The sequence below is a fragment of the Pseudopipra pipra genome, chromosome 3 (genome assembly GCF_036250125.1).
Source record: "Pseudopipra pipra isolate bDixPip1 chromosome 3, bDixPip1.hap1, whole genome shotgun sequence".
In the NCBI taxonomy this organism is placed as follows: Eukaryota; Metazoa; Chordata; class Aves; order Passeriformes; family Pipridae; genus Pseudopipra; species Pseudopipra pipra.
Genome location: NC_087551.1, coordinates 32760300 through 32779700, shown reverse-complemented (window position 1 = coordinate 32779700; position 19401 = coordinate 32760300). Strand labels below are relative to the sequence as shown.

Sequence of the window (19401 nt, the reverse complement as noted above, 5' to 3'; positions counted from 1 at the left end):
AGGGTTTTTATGTGGTTATAGCATGACAATATATCCTGTTGCTAATGGAGTGCACGCAGTTGCTAGTGATGCTGTTCTCCTGCACAGAATTTAAAGTAGGAGAATTGTGCTCAGTGGTACCAAGGAGCTATGAGGCTTTTTGTGGTCGGTGATGCTGACAGAAAACAAATAATCCCCTAACTGGATGACAGATGTCTGTTCTTAAGGATGAGAGAACTGTTCAGGACAAGAAGCCTTGCTGGAAAAGTTCCGAAAGGAAAAAAATTTTGTGATAGTATTTTGGCGAGATGCATGCAAAGAAGCACTGAGAACCTATGGGTAGTGGATCTCAAGCATCCAAGAATTAAGCAATTGTTCTTTCTCCCAAATTATAGGCCAGTAAATCCATATGTGATTAGGTTTCATGGGTTAGCTCTTGTCATAGTTCACTTAGGGATAGTGAAAATGTTTGTCCTTCAGTGGACAAGTTGTACTGAAACTTGTTGCATTTACTCCCTCTACTTATACCAGAGGAAAACTGGTATTACAGCATTATTATTTGAGCTGGCACATAACCTGCCATATAGTTTGTAATGTGATCTCTAATGAAATGAAATACACTGCTGGCAAGAACACTGTTATGCTGCTGCAAGGGAATAAGTGCTGTATATTTAGATATAGCATGACATCAAGCACAATATTTGTGTTTTAATTATTATTGATAACTAAAAAAAATCCTGCAGTATTTTTACTGCTTTTTTCTCTCCAAACTTTTGCTTTGTTTTGTAATCATGGCATAAGTTGAAAGAAACATTCTCTTACTGCCAAGACAAAAGCCTGGTTAAGTAGGCTAGAGAGAGCAAATCTGAGTTATTCCAGTGATTGATGGACAAGGAAGTATTTTGTGATTTCAAGTAATGGAGATAATTCCAAAGCATGTTCATGGACTCTTTTGGCAGCAGGTATACATTTCACCCAGTGTTTAGGAAGGATATGGTTGGATATCTTCGATTTTGCTGCAAGAAAAGTGGTAGCAGGTGTTTTGCCTCACTGTTGAGCACAGCTAAAAAAAAAAAGTGGTCAGAGAAGAATGCAGTCTGCTCTAGTAGGAACTAAGCACTTTATTTCAAATCAAAGTTAGAAGACCACTTATTAACAGAATTTTAAAAAAACCTGAACAAAACGGAATAGGAACACAAATTAAAAAAAAATCCCGAAGTCATTAGCATCTAATTTTTGGAGGTGTACCAGAAACAACAATCCCTCTGGACCTCTAACAGTTAATAAAGTAGCACAGTTTCCAGGGAAGGGTTGCTATCACATATGATGAAGTAGGACAAAGTTAATCTCCATTAGAACAAAAAGGCCAAACTTTTACTAAATAGAGAAAGATGAAATCACAAGATCTTATTTCCAGGGTTGTGAGTAGTTTTGGAACTCTTTAATGAAGAATAAAACAAGTACAAAACCAGCTGAGTGTGCTTCACAAGTAATTGGTACGGTATATGGAATACAGATCAGACTTTATATTCAGCACTTGGAAAAGTATTTTAATAACTTGGCGAAGCAAGGGTACTTCTAGTCTCTGAAGCAGCAGCACTTGTTTTCCACCACAATTAGTTTCTCCATTCTGTCATTTTAATAAAAACAACTCTAGAGTTTTGAAAAAACTCATTTGAAAGGAGCACTTGAAGGCATCAGTGTTAGTATTTGTAGTGGTGTCAGCTTCATGGGAAAAGGCAAGATAAAACAAAGGAATGTGTGACATTCCAGGTACTGAGAAGGGATGTGGCTTTCAGCCGCAGAAGATACTGTTCTTTACACTAGGTGCCTCTGTGAATTTACTTGTAGTTAAGTGAGTGAGAATAACTGTTTATACCATCAGAGAAAGAACCTGAGGAAATTTTCCTGGATTTACACACCTCTCTGTACCTGGAGAGCAAATTTTCCATATCTCCTGTCTTTTTTTTGTATGAGTTTTTGACTTGTTTTTTTTTAAAAAGTTAGAAACAACAACAACATAAAACATTTAAGAACCTCATGTGGTTCAGTTCTGGTATGGAGTTTTTATGGCCATTGGCCAAAGTAAACTGAACAGCTGTGGAGACTGTGTCTTCTTCCAAGGTGTAGACAAATTTTTGTTGTAGCAGTGACATTTTGTTGCTGCCTGGCCCCAGACTCAGCAATTTGACTGCACCAGGCTTTCTGAACTGGAGGCTCTCGGAGCGCTCCCTAGTTCCTTGTCAAGCTCTCTGGGGTTCATGTAAAGATGGTGTTTTACCCAGCTGGCTGCTAGTCAACCGTGTTGGCAAAACCTCAAGTTAGAGGTTCCCTGATGCTTAAGTCAGTACCCTGCCTCAAGCGCCTCTTCTGTCTCCATGTCCAATGCCATATGTCTCTCAGTGGCTCCCTCACTTTTCTCTCTTCCTACTACAAGGAGCTTCACTGCCTGCTTCAACAGGCGATCTGGAAGTCTTAGAATCAGAGCTCTACTTCCCTAATCACTGTACAGAGCTGTTCTAGGAAGCAGTTCCTCTTCCAGACACTTTGCCGTGTAAGTAGATTTCAGTGAGATTTAAGTATCATGCCTGAGGTTGAGGATGCCCTCATTTTGTTTGGGTTGGCAGAAAATAGGAACACAGTGTTGAGCTGAATAGTGTGCTTGAGTGCGGACATTTTTTGCCTTTCCTTACATCTTAATGATATTAGATCAAAGGAGTTTTGATTAAAGCACGTAGCACTGACTCATGGATTCTAAAACAGGTTGTAATTACAGAGAACTGCTTTAGTCGCTGTATAGACATAGGATATATTAGTTTCATGTTTAGTTTTTTCCGCTTAATTTGTCTCCATGTAGCAAGAGAATCACCACTTACAAGCCTCACTCTTTATGGGGTGATTAAAGAAACAAATGTCCTTTCCGGCTGTAAAAAAGAGTCCTTTGAGTGAACTGTCTAGACAAGGAAAAATATTTGGTGCTTGGACCTTCTCTGTAATATCCCATACATTGAAAGATGTTTAGACTGTACTTTTTAAAAACAAAACCGTCTTCTGTGGCTGTATTATATACTCAATTGGGACACTTGCTGCAATCACAAGTTTTGTTTCTGCAACTTTTTAGTCGATGACCTTGGGTTTACCTATGAAGAACCACCTGCATGAATCATTGTACTGTTTCCTTTAACATTTAGCTTTTAAGTAAGTGAATTCTGTAATTTAGGTCATTCTGAAATCTTCAGTTGCAGTTTCTTCTGCTTAGGTTTCTAGCAGAGTAATTGTTCTGTGGCTCAGGAACTTTTTTTATTCAACTCATGTAGGCCACTGAAAATGCAAACACTGTTATTGTCTGTTGTCTTAAATTCCTGGCTGTCAATCTACCATTTTGAATTCCTTTTCTTAACTATTATTAACATAGTTTTCTGAATAAGGATATTCGGATTTTTTTGCTAGATATGTGAAACTGATTATTGTGTGGGACTAAATATTAAAATCAGATATGTTATGCAGGTCTAGTGCACAGCAGCAAGAAGGAGGGACCAGAAAAACACAGCCATAAAGAATTTTTATTTTCTTTCTCCCGGTATCTCCACATGCATCTTTTTATAATTTTGTCATTATGGTGACTTGAAAAGGAAAAAGTATTAAAGGTAGTACTTGAACCTCTCACCTTTGACAGTGTCTTTAATACAGATACCTTGCGTACTCTAGTTGTTGAATTATTTCTACTAGGGAGAGTTTGTGGTAGATTTCAATAAGTTCAATATGCAGAAACCACCCAAAATTTCATATTCAATTCCTTGAGAATAAGCATACTGGCTATTGTATTCATCGTCAAATACAAATCACCCTTTCTGACATAAATTCTTTCAATATTTTTCCTTTGTTTAATAAATCAAGATATAAAGACCATTAAAATCTTTATTGACAAAACTTACAAACCAAATAATTTTTTTCTGCCACTTCCATCTGCAGATCCTTTTTTTATAATCATTAATTATACTCATAAATTTCTCCTAGATTATGGTGTATGTAGTTCATACATTTTTTGTATGAAATTTGTATTTTAGCTGAAGGTTGTTAACCAGTGAATCAGTTCAGTAGATGTAAGTTTCCAAACACTTAAGCATCCTAAAGTGAAATTAGATGCCTTTCTGAGAAAAATGTTAAAATTGCACAATTTACTCCATTGGTACTAAAATTGCCAGAGTTTTTTAACCTATTTAAGAGGTTGTGGATAGTCTCTTCTGCCTTTAAAAGTCTATATGCAATTCTAAACCTGTTCACACCCTGCCACAGCACATAGGAAAAGGTAGTTTTCAAGACTCCAAAATGCCTCTCCCTGTGGCATGTGGAAGTATGTGTGGATGAATTTGAGCACTTGGGGAGCAAGAGGGCAACACAACAGGTAACAGGTATAGATGGTAAATGACATGCTGTTAAATTTTGATAGCTTGGGGACCTGTGACCACTTGGTTCCAAGACCAAGAGTTCCCTTTCAGCTTAGCATAAGACACAATTTAAAAGGAAAAATGTCCTTGTTGGGTGAGCACTGTCAGGGGAAGAATGAGGTTGTAGGGGTAGTTTGCTTTTGGAAGACTTTGTAACGCGAAAGCTAGAAATTCTTGTTTTCACTTGGGAAGCCTGCAAAGTGCCTTCTCAAGAGGGTTAGATGTTTTTTTTTCCCTTCTGCAATCCAGAGGGTGTTGCAGAGAGAGCTGTGTTATCTCTGTCTCTCCTATGCTGGAGAGAAATAGCCCTAACAGACACGGACAGAGGCCTTGGGAAGGCAGGGGAGAAACAGAGATTATAAAGAGGCCCTTAGAGGGCGGGAACTTGCCTTTTTTCTCCCTGGGGCCCGGTGTGTGAACTGCACTGTTAGGTATTTTGTAAGTTTCTCATGTTCTGGCCTTCTACATAAACTTTTTGAATTCTTTCCACTGCCTTGATGTTGCTGGGGATATCTGCATTTCTTACTTTACAGAGGTGCATCTTTGCTGACTTTTCTAGGTCTTTCTTTGACACAGCTGTGAAGAGCTGGAGGAGTAGACAGGACTATGTTTGAGCCCTACTCTCTCCTAAGAGATAGACACTCGGCAGCAGTGCTGCTCACCTGTTCAAAGAAGCCCTATCTCTGTGGCAATGCAGGATTCAGTCCCACCAGCTCTTTAGTTCAGGGAGTGCCTAAGGCCTTCACTGGAGGTAGGATGATGGCAAGTGCCATCACATGAAGGGCTACTGTAATGTACAGAATTAACCGTAGTAATAAGTACTCAGATAAATCAAGAGCAAATCCCTTTATTCCCCATTTAAAATGTAATTACCCCTTGAGGCACTGTGCAGAAGGCAAGGGGACAGCAACCTTACTTAATGTCATAATGATTTTTAGGAAAGAAATACAGCAATATTTTCTCTACTTCAGGCTGCAGTGGAATTTAGAAGGAAGAAGGTACTACTCGTAGTATCCTGGCAGGTTCCCTGTTTCAGCTCATGTTCTTCCTCCTGAAAAGCACACCATGACATCTTTAATGACCACAGATGGTCAGGGCTTTGGGTTTAGGTCTTTCTTTAAGTGGAGATAAAAGTAATACATTCCTAGCACTTGTCATACACTTGCAAAAATAAACCATGATCTGCCACAAGCAGCTTTGCTTCATTATAGTTTGAAGGGCAGCTGAGTCAAAGAACAGACTTACTCATGCAAGTGGCTCTTACTTCCAAGGCCAGCAAACCACAAACAGGAACTACAAATGAAAGGGACAGTACAGAAAGCATGCAGGCACTGAAATTACTTTGCCTACCTGAGTAAGATTATTTGTGTATATAAGTTTACGGGATTAAAGACAGAAGGCTTAGTCCACAGATATATACCACTTAGAACATGAAATTCTCTTCTGTGCTGAGAGCCAGAATGAGATCTATGCAGCACTTCTGCACGGGGGATGCAGCCCTACCCTTGAAATCTTTTTGTAGGCACAGTGAGTTTGGTTTCACAGGTGCTGTTGACTGCATAATACTACACTGGTAGAATCTGTAAGTCAATCAGAGAGATTATTTAAACTGTGGCTTATTATATGGTGGTATGTATCATGCCATGGTTGGCAGGTTTGGTGAAACAGATGGGTGGAGGCAGTTGACCAAAACCATTGTCTGACATATTTCCTGCAAAGTGAATACTGAAACAGTTTCTTAAATTGTACGTGTGCAAATTTTTGTGTCTTGTCCTTTGAGTGTTCCTTCCCAATGTGTAGAGGAGCATTGCTGCATCTGTTTGCAAAAATGGCCTGTCTGTTAGTTTTCTGCACACTTGATGAATGTCTGCCTTTGGCTGTCACGCGGCCTGTCTGATGTTAAAATTCTTCCTTGCAGATGTGGATGAATGTGCAAATGGCACAGTATGTGGCAGTCACGGGTTCTGTGAAAATATGGATGGCTCCTACCGCTGCCTCTGTTACCAAGGGTATCAGGACACACAGGATGGGCAAGGGTGTACTGGTGAGTTCTTAGATGCGAGTAGTCATTGCTGCAAAGTTCAAGTGGTCAAAAAGCAGCATTCAAACAAAACGCGTTTCATAAGTACACTTTTATTTTCTGTCATTTTTTGTTGAAGTTATACCACTTACGAGTAAAATGAGGTTGAGCTGTGCTTTACTCATTGAACTTTGTGCCAGATGGAAACTTAACTGTGTATCTATTCAATGAGAACCTGCTATTAGGACAAATGGAAGCCAACAGCAAGTAAGCTGATCCACTCATTTTATCTCTTTTTAAAAACCCAAGAAACCTCACTGTTTCTGCATGTTAGGACCATTCACAAATATAAATCATAATAGGTTGAATTTAATACTTCAGCCTATTCAAGTGCGCCATCTGTTTAATCTCTTAGCTGAATAACCAGGACCCTGCACTACCCTTGCAGGAAATAGCGTCTGGCATTTCCTGCCAGAAATGCCAGGCTGAATTAGATGGCACCTCCCTAGTTGCACATATTTGAACAGATCTTAACACTGGCTTCCAGCTCTAGGAAAGACACCTATCACCATGAAATTATGTGAGATTTTTGTAGGTATGTAAATACTGCACATTTCTTTTGTGAGTAGTAGGTTTCCAGATCTGTTGTTAATAGTGATGCTTGGACTTGAGAACCATCTGAGACAGCACAAGTTTCTAATATAAAATTAATACCAGATCAAGGAAAGGTATTCATTAAGCGATTTCTTCAAGCCAGAATCAGGATGAAACACATTTACCAGGAACAGAGACTTAAATGGAATGCCAAACAGAGAGGAGGAGTTAGAAGTTTTACAGAGTGTTTGTATGCATTTTCTAATATATTAAATAGTTTTGTTACAAAATTCTTTATGCCATTTGGCACTTAGCTTGCAACATACCAGTATATATTTTGGCATGCAGTAACTTTTCATGGAAGAAAACAAATGAAGCAAAGAAAGAAAAAAAAAAAGGGAAAGGAAAAGCTGGTATGGAGCTAAATTTAATTTTGAGTTCCTAGTGAAGTAAAACCATAAAGTAATATATTTGTTTATTTTTTTATTGTATACACTGTGTAATATAAAATACTCTTATAAATTTTGAAACCAGTTTTCTACAAAAACAGTTTTAGGAAAGAGTAAGTCTTCCTGACTAGGCAATGGTCCCCAAAGAAGACTTGTTCCTTATGAGTAAAGTAAAAAGATAAAGAAGAATCTAAGTATATTTTTAGTGTTGAGCAAACTCTAAGTTAAAATGCATATTTATATAAGAATATGCAAAAATAACATTTATTCATATGAGTAGATTTTGATGGGTAAGAGGTAAAATTGATGAAGCATTGCCTCACAATTTATATGTTAGACCACACTCAGTTATAGAGATTTCTGAATTGTGATACAGAAATTATCATTTACAGATTCTGTCATTAGTAGACAAAGTAGATTTTCAAATGTCCACTTTAGCAAAAGAGAGTAAAGTTAGGTGATCCTGACAGTATTTGGTAATCCTTGCTTAAATACAGACAACTCTCCTATCAATCAAGCAAGCATTTCAGAGTAGGCTAGTTAGCAAGTGTATGGAATCCAAGTTAGGAATATGTGGAGTGAGGAGTTTTGCAGTGTTTGGCAGGGGTCCCTGGATGACCTGTGCATAACTCTTCTGGGTTCCAGAGCAGCCTGTGAGGCCATGCATATGAGAGGCATATGGTGGCAATGGGACTGGGGAATTCACTGTTCACAAGGAAAATGGGATTTTGAGGAGGAAAATTAATTGTCTTTTTATACTGCAGTCTGAATCACACCAAAACCTCTTAATTCTGCTCCTTCAGTTTAGTGAAAATTTGATAATAAGGTCAAGAAAACAAATGAAATTAGTCTGAATGTTAAATCCCAAGAAGAGGATACACTGGAAAGCAAGCATTAAAAATGAGAAAGAAACACCAAAAAAAAAAAGTGGTTTCTGGTCTACAAGCAGCACCTAATCAGCACTAATACCCTATAAACTGTCACTTTCAGGGACCTTTATTTCAAAGGACTGACTACTTGTTTATGAATCTACTTTGGTATTAGTGAGTTTTTAATCCTTCCCTGGAGATCACATCAGTAATCTGGCAGACAACATTGGCTCAGATACAGCAGATAAAAGAACAAACTGTCAGTAATGGGTCTCAATTTATGTTTTGGATTTTTTCCCCAGATGTGAATGAATGTGAAATGTTGAGTGGAGTATGTGGCGAAGCCCTCTGTGAAAACGTTGATGGTTCTTTCCTGTGTCTGTGCTCTGATGAAAACCAGGAGTATGATCCAATGACCGGACAGTGTCGCTTCCGTACCTCACCAGGTAAAACTCGAGTGGATTTTTGCATGCTTGCAGTTGTTTCCACTGCATATGTAACCACGGGAAGGGCAAAGTTGGTTTAAGTACTGGTGTTGCTTTAACAATAACAGAAAAATTTAAAACTTTTTCTTCTTGAAAGTGCATGCATGAGAAGAGGTTTTTCTAGGACAGAATATGTTATCAGTGAAAACATAGCAGAAACACCTTCTAAATGTTATAAATCAACAGACTTGGCAATAATGATGAACTGTTACAGCAGTTAAGAGTAAACAGTCTCTTGTTTGGTGTACTGTAATAATGAAATGTGATATGGAATCAAGTCTGTGTCCTGAGTGATTTTAATTTTTGTTCAAATTTTTACAAACATCCACTAGTATGCTTGGACAATGTTTAAGGAAGCATATTATTAAAATCAGAATTTGTATATAGTGATATGTTGTTAGCATTATCTAGTATTAACATAAGTCCTAAGAAAACATAGTGGGGAAAGCAAAAACCCAAACCACTAAATTGTTGACCATCTCCTGCTGTTGTCAGTCACTCAAAGAGTGACTGTTTGAGGGTCCTTGCCTACTTTACTCCTTTTTTCCGCACTAGTCCATTGTACTTGATTTGTGAGGGTTTTTTATCAAGTGTTTTTTGTGTTAAAAATACTACTGGAAAGATGCCTCTGCAGTTCTACACTGATCCATTTTGGAGAAAGGAACAAGCCCTCAATAAGGATCAGCAGAATACAAGAAATGAAAAGATTTACTTGCATGGCTTTTTTTCTCCTCCAGAATGCAAGTCTTGGTATTTTTTCTTATTTTGTTCTTACACTACAGGCTGATCTAGCTTCTGGAAAGCTTTGGTTCTAGTGCCAGGATGCAGACTCTACAGCTTCTAAAGTTGTGGCTATTTTCTCCTGTCACTCATGGTCCTTCAGACTTGTAAACAAGGTTGAAATATCTGTGACCTAATTGTAACAAGTATTTAGATCACTGAATGTAGCACTCAGCAGCACTCAAGAAGTTGCCTGTGAAATATCATTAGCGGCTGATTGACAAAGGTTTTTGTCCTGTGAGGAGGTAGTACTCAGGAGAGTTCAGCTACTTGATGAAACAAAACCAAAGCTAAAAAATCAGTAGAGGACCTGAGCCATCAAGTCCAAGGAACATTTGAGCACTTACCCTAACATAACTGTGGGGAGGAAGCGAATGAAAAACACGGTGTGACTGATTGTACTGTCAACAGATGGGTACTCTACTGTCAGTACTAACTCCATTTTGTTGTCAGCAGTGAACATAGCTTTGCTGTGATCAGTTTGGAAAGAAACTATTCCTCCTTCCCTTCCAGCCTTCATCAGGCTCTAGCAGAACCCATGCTTTATCTTTGTCTCTTCTCTGATAAGATCATCAAGGGGGAAAGTCTCATATGGGAGATCAGAAGGACCTAGTGAGAAGTACTTTACATTATATGCTCTTGAACTAGAATAAGGCAAAGTGGCTGTACCAGGAATAGCTGAACCAGCCTGTACCAGGCTGTACCAGAACAGCCACTTACTATTCTCTTTTCTTCTGAAGTAAAAGGAGAAAAGACTTCTGTTAGTTCTTCTTAAACTATTCTTGCTGCAAAGAGCATTAGAATAGCCACACATCCTCTGCCTTTGATAAGCCACATACTCAAGTTGGGCGTGGTTTTTTGGGAGCTCCTGTGGTGCATGTGGACATCATCTGTCAGTGTTAGCTTGCACATGCCTATTTTCAGAAAGGAAGAATTTAATCTGCATTATCCTGTTGCAGATATCTATAGTTCAGTGTGGTTTACTCAGCCCTTGTTTATTTCTCATTCTGTATTTTTGTGCATAAAGAAGAGTTTGTCCATCTCTTACGAACTGCAAATAGGTGAAGTTTGTTCAAATGTTGCTTTAATCTGTGACCTTTTTTCCATGTGGTTAAAGGTTGTTAGATTTGTGGAGTGCTGTGTTAACACTTTTCTTATCATTAGAAACTTCCTTTTATTTAGATTTTATTTGCTCTAAATTTGTCTATTGTTAGCTGTGTCTTGAAACAATCCTAACAGTGTATGTATCAGGAATTCAAGCCCATATTGTCACGTTCCAGTCAAAAAAACCATCAAAACAAAGTAATTGTGCAAGGTTTAATTGTCTTATTCCCCTCCTCTCCACCCCACCATTCACAAAATGTAGGAAATGCTTCAGAAAGAAGAAAACATACAGGAGGAAAAGACCTTTATTCTATATGAGATGAAAATTTGCTGTTATATGCATCTTTGTGTCTAAGAGAGAAAAAAATATATGGATTAGGTTAAAGTCTTCTCATGTATTCTTTTAACAAGCTGTATAAAGCCATTTGTGATTAATTTCTATCAAGTACCAAACTCAATGTAGTTCAAGTAATAATACATATTACTGTGGGTTTAATTGTTGCATGTTGCAGAATGCATTTAAACTATTAATATAGACTGATACATTACTAATATGTCTCATTGCATTGAATGGATAATGGAAGCAATAATGGATAGTGTATATTTGAGGATTAGAATAGGTATGCTTTGGGGTGGCATGCCAAAACTTGAGGAGTGAGATCCCTCAATCTTCTTCATGAGGTGTCAGCTACGATGAACCACACTTGAAATGTTTCTATACCAATGCTTGCAGCATGACAAATGAGCTCAAAGCCTTGGCCCAGTCCCCTCTAGAGATATGACATCATTGACATAAGCAAGACCTGGTTGGATGAGTCCTGTGACTGGAGTGCCATGTTGGATGGTTACAGGCTTTTCAGGCAAGGTGGAAGATGGGGTGTGTAATGAAGGGGCTGGAATGCATGGAGCTTACAGCTGGCAATCGCACAGTTTAGAGTTTATGGGTAAGGATTAAAGGACAAACAAATAACGTGGATGTCATCATGGGAGCCTACAATAGACCACCTAGCCAGGACAATGGCACTGGTGAATTGTTCTTTGAGGAACTAATGGACACCTGCAAATCAAATGCCCTTGTCCCTGTGGGGGACTTCAACTTGCTGGATGTTAACTGTGAACACCACACAGCTTGTACAACCCAGGCCTGAAGATTCCTAAAACACCTGGATATGCATATGCACTGTACACACACACACATATTAAGTGTTGCAGCTTGTCGCATGTGGAGTCAATTGAGAAATTTAGACAAGTTCACCCTGATGATAGGCCCATACAAATCTATTTTTACTGGATTTTTTGAAAATCAGATTCTGAAAGTCAGAATCAAAGAATATGATGAGTTGGAAGGGATCCATAAGGATCATTGAGTCAAACCCTTCGCCCTCCACAGGACCATCCCCAAATTTTTTTTGAACTCTCTCAGGCTTGGTGCCATGACCATTTCTCTGGGAGCCTCTTCCAGTACTCAAAGACACTCAAAGGGTGAAGAACCTTTTTCTAATATCCAGCCTAAACCTCCCCTGGCACAACTTCAGGCCATTCCCTCAGGTCCTGTCGTTGGTCACCACAGACCAGTGTCCACCCCTCTTCTTCCCCTCAGAGGAAGTTGTAGACTGCAATGAGGTCTCCCCTCAGTCTCCTCTTCTCCAGGCTGAACAGACCAAGTGACCTCAGCCAGTGTTACTCAAGCTGTTTGCTCAGAGCCACCTGAGTCTTTGCTGAGTTTTTGGAAGTCATGAACTTGCAATGACTATTTTTCACTCTAGCAATCACCTTTCTGATTCTACCTGTGAATGAGAGGTGTTGGTACACAGCTGCAGTATTTCAGATCCATCAGTTCTACACATTTTGGGTTTTTTTCAGATCAAAGTGTTAACAGGACAATATTAGACAAATACTTAAGTGTATGCTGAAATCTAAGCATGTGCTAATATCCAGACTGTCTACTGAATCCTATATTACTAATGTATGTTTTTGCATCAAACATATGCTGAAGCATATTATTGGATCAAGGCTAACCTAAGGTATATAAATCTATTTCTAATAAATACTTCAGAAACCAACCATGCAGCAACTATACAGAATTTCTCATATAGGCTGTTGTATCAAGAATATGATAAAATTATGTTTCTGTACCAGCATGCCTTAGGTAGACAGATATTTTACATTTTCTAACAAAAAACCAGAAGCAACAATGCAAAAAATATGTATCCATTTCCTACCTTATTTTTTCAACATACCTAGTGAAATCACTTTCAAAACCAACCTTTTTACTAAGTGGTTAATAATCTATGAAAGAGAAATTATAAGCCTGTAGACACAGACTCGTCTTGGTTTAAAAAAAAAAAGATTTGTGTCTCATTTGCCTCATTTGCTTTCCAAACATTCATGACGCCTGCTTGACTAACTCTCAGCCACAGCTGTGTAAACAACACCCATTTAAGCTGATTAACAGATAGTGGGAGGAGAAACCAACACATCATATGTAAAATGGGAATAAAAAAGGACATGAGACTACCTCCCCTTCCTCCCAGGGCAGCTTCTGGTGTTCTTTCTCTGGTAAACAGGATGAATACTGCCATGCTTTCTCTCCTGTTGAAAATTTGGCTTTGATTCAGTTAGACAGATGGCAAATGGCCAAGGAAAATGTATGATTTGGTGTCTGAAGTACTGCTCTCTCACTTTGGAATGGCAGATTTTAGCTGCATTTCTGTGACATGATAGTCTTAACATAGTTCCTACTGGATAGCAACTGATACCGCAAAACCACCTCAATTGATGCAATTCAGCACATTATGGAAAATTGTAATTATCTGATGAGGGTTGACCACAGGCTAAACTGACAAAGCTGAAATAAGCACCCAGCTGGGTGTTTCTTTTAATGTACAACTTAGTTGTATTGGTAAAACTGCAAAGGAAAGTTTGCCTTGTAGGTGGCAACACTATACTAAATTTGAATAAAGGTGTCTGCCAACCCCTCAACATCCCAAAACTGAAGTCACTTTTCTGAGGAAACTAGAAATAGTTCCAATTGTCAGTTTGGAATTAGAAGCCCAAAGAACTATTACACATTGGAGTGTAATCTATACTGGCATTTTTAAACCTGCTTTCCTCAAAATGGATCTAATATTGGCATGCTCAGTAAAGTTGCCTTGCTCTATCTGCTTGGGGGAATGTGGGTGTGCAGTGATAATAGGTAGCAAGAGCTGTAGTTCATTTAATTCCTTCAGCATTTGTTGGACAATCACTATCTTAAAGCTCTCACCTCACAACCATTATTTTTTAAGTGGTATTTTTGAGTCATACAACTGTTTAGGTTGGAAGTGACCCTAAGATCATCAAGCCCAACCATTAACCAGCACTGCCATGTTCATCACTAAACCATGTCCCCACACTTTGGGGACACTTTCAGGGAGGGTGACTTGAACACTTTTCCTGGGCAGCCTGTTCCTATGCTTGACCACCCTTCTGTGAAGAAATTTTTCCTAATATCCAACCTAAATTTCCTCTGGAGCAACTTGAGGTTGTTTCCTCTCATCCTTTCACTTGAGACATGGCAGAAGAGGCCAACTCCCACATCACTACAATGTTCCAGGTAGTTGTAGAGAGTGATAACGTCTCCCCTGAGCCTGCTTTTCTCCAGGCTAAACGGCCCCAGTTTCCTCTCAGCTGCTTCTCTTAAGACTTGTGCTCCAGACCCTTCACCAGCTCTGTTGCCCTTCTCTGGACATGCTCTGGCACCTCAATATCCTTCTTGTAGTGAGGGGCCCAGTACTAAGCCCAGGATTTGAGGTACAGCCTCACAAGTGTCAAGTACTGGGAGACGGTCACTGCCCTGGTCCTGCTGGCCACACTATTTCTGATACAGGCCAGGATGTCATTGGCCTTCTTGGTCACCTGGACACACTGCTGACTCATGTTCCACCAGCTGCCCACCAGCACCCCCAGGACTTTTTCCACCAGGTGGCTTTCCAGACACTTCCCCCAGCCTGTAGTGCTGTATGGGGTTGTTGTTGCCCAAGTGCAGGACCCTGTTGAACCCCATACAGTATGCCTTGGCCCATCGATCCAGCCTGTCCAGATCCCTCTGCAGTGTTTTCCTATACTCCAACAGATCAGCATTCCTGCTCAACTTGATGACCTCCCTAAACTGACTAAGGGTGCTCTCAATCCTCTAATCTGGATCATTGATAAAGATATTAGACAGGACTGACTCCAGTACAGAGCCCTGGGGAACACCACTTGTGACTGGCCACCAGCTGGTCTTAAATCCATTCACCACCACTATCTGGGCCCAGTCATGCAGGCATTTTTTCACCTGGATCTTCCTTCCTTATATATACCTATGCTTTCTTATAGGTGGATGTCGTATTTGCTAACCTCCAGTGAACTGGGACCTCCCTGGTTAGGCAGTATTGCTGTTGAATGATGGAAAGTGCCTTGGTGAGAATGTCTGCCAAATCCCTCAGTACCTCAGGTGGATCCCATCTAGTCCCATAGACTTGTGTCTACATGGCATAGCAGGTCACCAACTGTTTCCTCTTGGATTGCAGGGGCTTCATTCTGCTCCCCATTGCTGTCTTCCAGTTTAGGGGGCTGGATACCCTGGGGATAACTGGTCTCACTATTAAGGACTGAGGCAAAAAAGGCATTAAGTATCTCAGTCTTTTCCTTATTCTTTGTCACTGTGTTTCCCCTCCACATCCAAAAAAAGGATGGAGATTCTCCTTAGCCCTCCTTTTGTTGTTGATGTATTTGTAAAAACACGTTTTGTTGTCTTTTATGGAAGTAACCAGATTAAGTTCTGATTCTGATTCAGCTTTGGTCTTCTAATTTGCTCTCTGCATAACTTCCTGACATCCTTGTAGTCCTCCAGAGTTACTTTTCCCTGGTTTCAAGGGTAATTCACCTTTTTTCTGAGTTCTAGCCAAAGTTCTCTGTTCAGGCAAGCTGGTCTTCCCTGCTGTTTTGTCTTTCACTACATAGATGTGGCCTATGGCACCTTTAAGATTTCTTTCTCGAAGTACATCCAACCTGTCTGGATTCCTTTACCCTTCAGGACTCCCACCCAAGGGAGTCTCCTAAAGAGGTGCAAGTCTACCCTCTGGAAGTCCAAGGTGGCAGTTCTGCTGGGACCCCTCCTTACTTTTCCAAGAATCAAAATCACTATCGTTTTCTGATTGCTTTGGCCAAGACAGACTCTGACCATCACATCACCCACCAGTCCTTCTCTGTTCACAAACAGCAAGTCCAGCGGGGCACCTCCCCTGGTTGGCTCTCTTACCAGCTGTGTCAGGAAGTTATCTTCCACACACTCTGTGAGCCTCCTAGACTGTTTCCTCTCTGCTGTCTTATATTTCTAGCAGACATCTGGTAAGTTGAAGTCGGCCACAGCAACAAGGGCCAGAGATCGAAAGACTTCTCCCAACTGCTTATAGAAGATTTTTTCTCCCTCTCCATCCTGATTGGGTGGTCTATAACAGACTCCCACCAGAATATCTGCCTTGTTGGCCTTCCCTGTGATTCTTACCCATAAATGCTCAACTCTTTAGTCATCATCATTAAGTTCCAGACAATTGAGACACTCCCTAACATAAAGGGCTACCTCGCCACCTCTCCTTCCTTGCCTGTCTCTTCTGAGGAGTTTATAACCATTCATTGCAACACTCCAGTTGTGTGAGTCATCCCACTATGACTTGATGACAACAACTATGCTATAGTTTACCTGCAGCACCATGAAACTAACATTTGCTGCAGTAGCATCTGGAATTATGCTGTCACTCAGGTATAAAATAAGATTCTGATTCCTGCCTGGATACCTGCATTGCCTGAGAAATGTCATATGCTTGGCTTATTGTGCAAGAGCCTGAGTGGAAATGAATGAAATCTCAAGGAATGGAAAATCAGCCAACATGCAATAATTTTTAGTAGGTTTTTTGTGAGTTAGGCATTTGTTAAGTGCTAAGCATAAAGAACTATTTCCCTAGATAAAAAGGAAATGGACTAGTCATCTCAAGATTTATCTATCTTAGGTTCCTAAACAAAGTTTTGGGTTTGATTAATAAATGTGAGCATATATAATTTTAGAACTTGATGACTTTAGTGATGGCCTGAGAAAAGTTTTTCATATCAATCAAGTGTGAATAACAATTTTATGTGGTAGTTCCTACTTCTGAGCTCTTGATGAGAATTTCTATGAAGTGCAAAGTTAGGTAGACAGAGTTCTGCAAACACAGAAGCTTTAACTAGGTATTTTTTTTCAAACTCGCTTCTTGGTGTACTTTAGGAGTGCCTATTATAGGGTCTTTTATTGCATCTGTGGGACAGACTATTTTGCCTCCAGTCCATATAAATATTGTGAGAGGACCCACTCAGCTGCTTAAGGTAATAAATCTGTCTTCTTGGCTGGATGCCTATTTAAAAGTAAAACACAGAGTCAGTTAACTTGACATTTGCATTATATTCCTCTGCTTACCATGGAGTCAGTAAGTTACTTTTGCAAAAATCATAAAGGGCCTTATATTCAAATGTGGAACATGCTTTTTTCCCAGTGAAATTAAAAGGGGATGTAAATACTCATTGTTTTGAAAATTGTGTCTTCTTCAGTTCGTACCTTAGCTCCTTTATCTGAAAAATTAGGTTGTAATGTTTGCTTACCTCTGTGAAGAGCTTCCAGATCCATATGTAAAAAGCACCATGTCAGTAGTTGAGCATGGTTGTTAGGTAGTGGAACATGAGAGCAGGTACTTCATGCATTGCTTGAAAATTATAGAAGTGCAAAGATGTAGGGATCCTTTTGTGGCCAAGTTGGAGTACAGGTCTGAAAAAGCTAAAAGAAGGTTATCAGCTTCCATCATTCTTTCTAAGAACTGAAAAGTTAAACCAAAATTTGTACTTAACTGTTTTCTTTCCTGCTCTTCTCATTCTCTTGTAAGACTTATTCATATCATATGTTATCTTGTGTGATTTATGTTTTCTTTCTTCCTTTAGAAATGCCAATAGAGACCGATCAACATGAAGATGGAAAGAAGGAGTGCTACTACAATCTGAATGATGCTAATTTCTGTGACAATGTGCTTACGTCCAATGTAACCAAACAAGAATGCTGCTGTACCTTGGGTGCTGGCTGGGGTGATAACTGTGAAATCTTCCCATGTCCTGTCATTGGAACTGGTAAGATGAGGCCTCCTGTCCCTTTGCAAGCTTTTGAAGCGTTATGTTTATGTTAACAGTAGTGTGCTTTGCCTTCAGAGAAGGCTTGTCCATTAAATCCTGTGGTCTGTAGTATTTAGTCATGATTTATCCATGGAAACCTTCCACAGAGGAAAGGTTAGTAAGAATAATTCTTACCTGGTGTAAATCCATTGGCTTCTCTGCAGTTGTTCTAGGGATAAGAAGAGCCTGTTACTGAACAGCATTAACTCTAACTGATTTTAAGGAAAGCTGGGTTCTCACAGAACTAGATGCTGTGGTAACATGTTAGATTTTTTCTGTAAGATGGAAAACAAAGGTAAGCATTACAGCGTTTTTAGGTCTGCAGCTATTCTTCGTAAAGCTTTTTCTACAGCACTATGAATTACTCATCTACAACATTAGTTTTACATTTTGCTACTTACTGAACAGTTCAGGTGATCGTGTTGTCGGCAGACCATTTTTTAACATCTAAATATTAAATTTGACAAAAATAACCTTATGATATTTGTCACAAATATTGAAAAACAGTACTTGAAATGTAAACAGTGCTGGCTGAAATTCAGAATCCAGCTGGAAAAAATCACATTGGAGAGAACATGTGTAAAATTTTTCAGATTAAATACTAAAGATTACAAATGCATCACCATGTATAATTCCTTTTTCAACTATACCTTAGAATCAGTGAAACTGAAATGAAATGCATAACAAAAAAGGGGCCTCTCTGCTTGGATAGGTTTATTTGATTCTGTATAGTCTCCAAGACACTTGAAATAATTTCCCTCTGTAATCCACACCATGTTCTCCTGTTGCAGTCAATTAGTGTTTTTCCTATATAAGGGCTGAAGAATGTGAACAGAGGTTTGTATCTCAGTCGGGGTATGTCTAGATTACAGCTTGCAGTATAGCTCAGAGAGGCCCTTGCTAGCTTTAATTAAGATAATTTGGCTACTGGTATTGTTATAACTGCAGCGCACCATGAAATCAAGTAAGGCCTACATTCTCCTGCCTAGGAGCAAGAGAAATGAGTTTGTGTGGAGCTCTATGATGCTGTGGGTACCCTAGCTAGGTTTCTCAAGGCTAGCTCGGCAAACAGAGTGCAGAGGAAAGTCAGGCTGTATCATTTAACATGCCCTTTTTAGCTAAAAGTGTGCATGATTGCCTGATATGTGCAAATAAGGCAGGTTTCTCAAAATACCCTGAAATGCGTAAGTAGCACATACATGTGTGAGTACCTTTTTCTTAATGACATAATTTTTTGTTTTCTCTCTCTCCCAGCTGAATTTACTGATTTGTGCCCTGAAGGAAAAGGTTTCATTCCCTCTGGAGAATCATCTTACGGGCTTCTTGCTCAGAATTACAAAGGTCAGTACTGATTCGTATTAAGTTTAATTATTTCAGTTCTGGTAGTTGATTGACTAGCAATGTGATCCAGCAGTGTAAACATACTAATTCAACTTTTATTAGGTGATAAAAACAGTT

General features: G+C 39.4%; 1 protein-coding gene across 9 annotated transcripts in view; it reads left to right on the top strand.

Moving 5' to 3' along the window:
• LTBP1 (latent transforming growth factor beta binding protein 1) overlaps positions 1–19401 on the top strand; it is a 192408-nt gene that overhangs the window by 149778 nt on the left and 23229 nt on the right. For all 9 annotated transcript variants that reach the window (XM_064648552.1, XM_064648549.1, XM_064648548.1 and 6 more), the window contains 4 exons: positions 6346–6471; positions 8662–8805; positions 17719–17901; positions 19198–19284. In XM_064648552.1, the coding sequence (XP_064504622.1) occupies positions 6346–6471; positions 8662–8805; positions 17719–17901; positions 19198–19284 (540 nt within the window). The remainder of the gene's footprint in view (positions 1–6345; positions 6472–8661; positions 8806–17718; positions 17902–19197; positions 19285–19401) is intronic.